This window comes from Haliaeetus leucocephalus, unplaced genomic scaffold (genome assembly GCF_000737465.1).
Source record: "Haliaeetus leucocephalus isolate CR32 unplaced genomic scaffold, Haliaeetus_leucocephalus-4.0 Scaffold984, whole genome shotgun sequence".
Lineage (NCBI taxonomy): Eukaryota > Metazoa > Chordata > Aves > Accipitriformes > Accipitridae > Haliaeetus > Haliaeetus leucocephalus.
This window is the reverse complement of record NW_010973420.1, coordinates 543,864-549,863: the sequence shown is the minus strand read 5'-3', so window position 1 is coordinate 549,863 and position 6,000 is coordinate 543,864. Positions and strand designations below refer to the sequence as shown.

The 6,000-nt window shown below is 43.1% G+C and overlaps 1 protein-coding gene across 1 annotated transcript in view; it reads right to left on the bottom strand.

Moving 5' to 3' along the window:
• Positions 1–6,000, bottom strand: part of WNK2 (WNK lysine deficient protein kinase 2) — a 109,217-nt gene that overhangs the window by 26,127 nt on the left and 77,090 nt on the right. Inside the window, 6 exon segments of the mRNA XM_010584467.1 lie at positions 5–276; positions 752–868; positions 2,698–2,743; positions 2,952–3,119; positions 3,283–3,399; positions 3,480–3,645. Of these exon segments, the coding sequence (XP_010582769.1) occupies positions 5–276; positions 752–868; positions 2,698–2,743; positions 2,952–3,119; positions 3,283–3,399; positions 3,480–3,645 (886 nt within the window).

Sequence of the window (6,000 nt, the reverse complement as noted above, 5' to 3'; positions counted from 1 at the left end):
TCGCCGCCTTCAGCGGAGAATACTCCGGCTGGCCGCCGTGGGCAGCCGCCGGCTCCCCGGCGCTCGGGGCGGGTCCCGGCAGCGCCGGAGCTGGGAACTCCGCCTGGCTCGGTAAGCCGGCGGAAGGTGCTGTGGCGGGGACTTGGGCCAAAGCTGGAGAGGCTCCGACGGGGCTGTCGCATACGCCCGCTTGTAGGGGAAGCTGCTGACCAGCTAAGGCGCCAGGCAGATCCGTCACCGCGGAGCTCGCTTGCTGATCGTCCGACTGCTCCAGGTCTAGAAGGAACGCAAACATCGGGTTGACTTTTTCAGGAGCCGCACAGAACGAAGGAAGGTCACTGCAAAACCTCCTGGCTAGCTGCAGCGACAATCACATCTACCCGTAACACGTTAGTGCCGCCGGTCAGAAAACAACCGTTATACAAGTCAAATTAGAATCCAAAATTGCAGGTTGTGCAAAAATATTTCACTGAAAAGACACTGCTTATTAAAACATCAGTGACTAGAACTTCGGCTACCTTACAGTGTAAGGCAGAGTTAAAATACTGAGACTGTCCTGAAACTCAAATAAACATTCCTACTTTGGTTCTATACCAGGAACATACTTAAGATGCGTGACTTAACAAAATTCATCATTTTCTTCCTCCAACTAAATGAAGCGAAACAATCACAGCTAAGTCAGGCAAGAATAGAAGAGAGGTGACACGGCAGCTTCAGAGAAGAAAACACGTTCTATAAAGTTTGTAAATACCTGGCCCTTCAGACTGCTGTGTACTCTGAGGTACGGGTGGAGAAAATTCTGGTGCATCGGTAGTGGGGTTTTCCACAACAGGACATATAATAAACCACCTTTTTCCAGTATGCAAAACTAGAGATGAAAAGGAAATAAAAAGTAAACACAAAAGTTTCCATTCATTCCAGATCATCTCTCAAAACATAGTCTTAATTTCCATGTTTAGAAAGAAAATTAGAACTTCTGCAGTACTAGCCAAGATTAAATCAATGGCTCCTAATCTGATTCTCATCCCTTCTGGAAGGGAGACAGTGATGCCTCCCGATTCTGCCGTGTATTTCAAGTTATTTGAAAATTTATTTTCAAGGGTTCATACTTTTAGAGGGGTAATAGTTACATACATGAAAATTTTATTAACCATACTCTGGACAGTTTTCTCACAATGAAAAATTCGTTAATTTTGTAAAGTTAATCCAGCTTAACTTTTTGTCCTGGTTTCAGCTGGGATAGAGTTAACTTTCTTTCCAGTAGCTTACCAGCTGGTATAGTGTTATGTCTTGGATTTAGTATGAGAAGAATGTTGATAACACACTGATGTTTTCAGTTGTTGATAAGTAGTGTTTATACCAATTCAAGGATTTTTCAGCTTCTGATGCCCAGCCAGCAAGAAGGCTGGAGGGGCACAAGGAGTTGGGAGGGGACACAGCCAGGGCAGCTGACCCAAACTGGCCAAAGGGGTATTTCCATACTGTGTGACGTCATGCCCAGTATATAAACTGGGGGGAAGTTGGCTGGCGGGGGCGGATTGCTACTCGGGAACTAACTGTGCATCGGTCAGCGAGTGATGAGCAATTGTATTGTGCATCACTTGTTTTGTATATTCCAATCCTTTTTTTCTTATTGTCATTTAATTGTTGTTGTTGTTATCATTATTAGTTTCTTCCTTTCTGTTCTACTAAACTGTTCTTACCTCAAGCCACAAGTGCTACCTTTTTTTTTTCCACGATTCTCTCCCCCATCCCACTGGGTGGGGGGAGTGAGTGAGCAGCTGCGTGGTGCTTAGTTACTGGCTGGGGTTCAACCACAACGCTCTTCCAGTTACCTGCTGGGGTTAAACTCTGACACTCTTCCATGTTGGAAGTTTTCTAGCTAATATTTCCTTCCACATCTTATCTCAAAGCTTGGCACATGTAAATGGCAAACCAGAACTATACAGACTCTGTAAGTTTCATTAGTAGAAATACAGTTGTTATGTTAAAAAAGGTGTACTGAGAAAATTTTATGATGTTTACAGGCCAAAAAATAAACCAGATTTTTTGAGCAGAAAGTCTAGTTTGAAGGATTCCCAGTTTCTGCAGTTGTCAAAGAAGTTCTAAATTATCCTTCTTCCCCTGTCAGCATCGAGCAAATACACAGCGCCACATGCAGTAACAAGAATTTTGGAAATGATGCTTCCTTCAGCAGAGGTTTCATTTTTCCCACCATCACACACTTACAGAGAGAATCAAGGCCAGTTGCCTTCCCATTCAGTTTGTCTGTAAAACTCATAAGACACGATTGTGTTCACAAGGCCAAGATCCCTCCCGTAATACCAAAGTAGCTGAAAACTTATGGCTTAGAAATTTCAGCTAAATTACCAATGCAAACATAACCTTTTAGCTTTCTCTTGCAAACATAGTTATTGTTGTGAAAAGAGTACGCTTGCCCGTACCTTCTTGACTTTTCCACCACTGATTATCAACTTGTGTAACACAGGGCTTCCCTAAACATCCCCGGATGTTAGATTCATCCAGGTTAGCCCTGCGATCTTCCAGGTTGCTAACAGCAGGGACCACTGTTATATTTCTAGATTATTTCCAAACACCAGTAACCAGTGCATTTCTTCCTGAATCTAGCAAACTTCTGCATAAACTCATCACTGCCTTAAAGCTTGAGATTAAGTTTGTATTCAAAGGCACATTTACCATTTTGTTGATACACGGGTGTCTTCATTTGAGACTGCCGCTTCTCCTGTTAAAAAAAAAAAACACAAACAACAACAAAAAAATAGAAGAACAAACTTCCTCATATCAATGCAAGAGAAGCATCATTCCAAGGAGCACTCATATCCTAAACCTTAATGGAGTAAAAGCATTATTTTTCTAGCTAAGAAACTTTTGGGTTTTTTAACACGGGATGTAAAACTAATTTACAGTAACTGGCTCTTAACATTTCTTACCTCGTTCATTTCCAGTCTATTGGTATCTTGCTGGGGACTCGTTCCCTGATCAGAACTTCGTTCTCCTTCTGTATCTTCACTGAGCATATCTTCTGCTTTATCAATAATATCTTTCATTTGTTCAATAAATGTCTCTTTTTCACTCTGCAATATGAATTCATTCTCTACCTACAAGGCCACATCAAAATAAAGAGGAAAACAGTAATGTTTAGATTAATGCCTTGTTCCACAGCTACCAGAAAGCTCAGGGAACAAGCACATGCGAGAATAAGTTGGCTGAAGCAACTTGGTGCATTAGGAGATGGCAGGCAGCTGCATCACCAAGTCTTACCATGTAGGTAGCAATTTCCTCTGGTGCATCACCATCCAAATCAAACTTAAAAGTCACCATTTTGTGATTGTGTGTTTCAAGCTGGCACTCCACCATTTTATCACCCGTGTTACAAACCTGCAGGCAAAGATTAACAACAGTTATTTGTGGCAAAGCCAAAGGAATCCTGAAGTTACCTTCAAAGAGGTTGCACTTGCATTTAATATGGTCAGTTTTGGTCTGCTGGACTTCTCCTGGCGTGAACGAGCGCGTGTAGATTTCTTATGTTTCTTCGAAGACTTTCCTTCTTGTTTTCCACTTCCTATTGCTCCTTCAAAGCTGTCACTCATCTCTTTACCTGAAGCAACATCTGGACTCATGTAGCTTTGTAATAGAAAGGAAGAAAAACCACAAAATAAAACCACCGTCACACACGATGGCATTATGCATAGGTAAGATACACAACAACAGAGACTGCAAAAAGAAGTGCACATCTGCACTCTTTTGGCCCAAACTGAGCCAGCTACTGAAAGATGCTCAGTAAGTAAAGGGAACTACTCCAAGTCAGGCATGTACTCTGGCTACCACATCTACCAAGAAATGATCTGTTAACATTTCTGCCAATACCACAGGGGAAGTCCCATCACTCTTAATATATCACTACATCCCCCTAATCCCTTCACTTCAGGGATCTGTACAGTCCCTCCCTGAACTGCACAAGTTCCTGACTTTCTAAGGTCCAGTTTTCTCAACTCCTGCCTGTCTGCACTCACAGCAGAAGGTCTAAACAGGGTCAGTTTGTGTTTGTTGGAGATGAAGGAAAAGAGTGAGAAGTCGGTACAGTATCCCATAAGAGCCTGCCTCTCCTCTCCCTGCAGTTCTCAAGGATCAGAAAGAAGGTTTTATGCCACAATATCCCAGATGACCAGCCAGCAACAGTGTATTATTTTTAGCAGCCAAAACAGAAGCTGCTAACAACCTTATTGTAATATGACATGTACAGAAAACTTCAACATGCAAGTAATTTGCAGGAAATTTTCAGAGGTTCATAAAAACCATGTCAGGAAGGAACCTTGTAAGCCCATCTGGCCTATTTATTACCCCAAGGTATGATCAGCTCTGTGTAAACCAGTCTTCACAGAGGTTTATGTAAGCTGATCTTACAAAGCTCCCGTGAGATTTCATAAGCTTCCTGGACAATTTATTCCCGTGTTCATTTAGCCACACAGGCATAAAAGAATTTAAGTCTAACTTATGGATCCCTTTCTTAAATTTAAGGCTTTTACTTCTTGTTCTGCACTACTTGCACAGAACAGCTTATTTCTACTCCCTTTGCAGCTACCTTGTATGTGCAACTCATAAAGTGAACACATTTTGCACACAGGCTATACGCTAGATCACGTTTTTGCTGCAACTGCCAGCCATTTGATTCTCATGCCATTACCCTCCGCTCTACTAAACCACAACCCAGCTCCAGCACTGAGTTACCTATAGATCTCCCTCTACGACTACAAGATGGGTGCTGACACAGGCTCTCCGTGCTGCTGCAGTCACGTCAGCTTTTCAAACACAATTGTGGAACAGGCAAATTAGAATTCAAAAGATGACTGAAAATTTGGTGTGCCTTTCTACAACAGACTAGATAGACAAAATGAAGTCATTTTGTCTAACTTATTTATAGCCAGAACTAACTTATGGTCACAAAAAATTAGATTTCACTTTCCACACGGTATTTAAAAGCAGCAAGTTCTTGGGAAAAAAGGTTCCATTTTAAGGTTGCAGGGTTGCATTGACTTCTGTCAGGCTAACTTTTTTGGTGGGGTAGAAAGAAAACAGTAAGAGAGAGGTGTCTTCAAAGTTCATGAACTTAACTCATCCTGTCTGTTCAGGAAAATAGAAAAGGGTCACTAAAATCCTAACACCAAAGCTTTATAAACAATAAGGACAAAGTCGGTGCTGGCTCCTGCAACAGGCAAGGCATTCAGCTGCTTATGAACGCACACTGTTCATATCTACCTTATCCATACCCAACCACTGAAAAATCTGGCTTACTGCTGGGGCTGAAGCAGGAGCTGTAGCATGGGAGCAGCAGGTGGCTGGGGAGGGCAGTCCTGCCCCTGAAGCAGCAGCCGCTGCCCCCGGTCAGCCCCTCTCCAGCCCAGCAGCGAGCCTTCCTCTCCAGGACTCCTCCTCACTGCTTCCACCAAACCCTGCTGCTTCCCCTTCTCCTTCTGACTACAGAAACAGGCAGACAAGGGCTGGCAAAAACTGAAACTTGCTTCTGTTTCTGAGGAGTGCTGAGCTGGCTCTGGGAGTTATTTATCGTTACTTCCGTCAGCACGGCTAGGCTCGAGTGTGAGCTCGTGTACTGCAAAACCACAGAACAGGCTTTGGCCGCGTGTTCTGACACTTGTTGTAATGATACTTTTGAGTGGCTCAACACACAACTCTCACCGATACACCGTTCCCCGTAACGTACCTGGGGAAAGATGATTACAGGTGATACAGGCATACCCTTGCTATTCCCAAAGAGGGAATAAACTATATACCCAGTTATACTAGCGTAGCATGTTTTCATACAAATTCAACAGCATCAAAACCAGGGACTGTACCGCTTCAGTTATCTCAAAGAGAGAAGTTACACGCTGAAATGAAAGCTGTTGTACATACAGCAAGGCTAGGATGCAGCACCCAAACTGAAGAATTAAAAGAGTCGGGGGACCCAAAATAGGCACACTG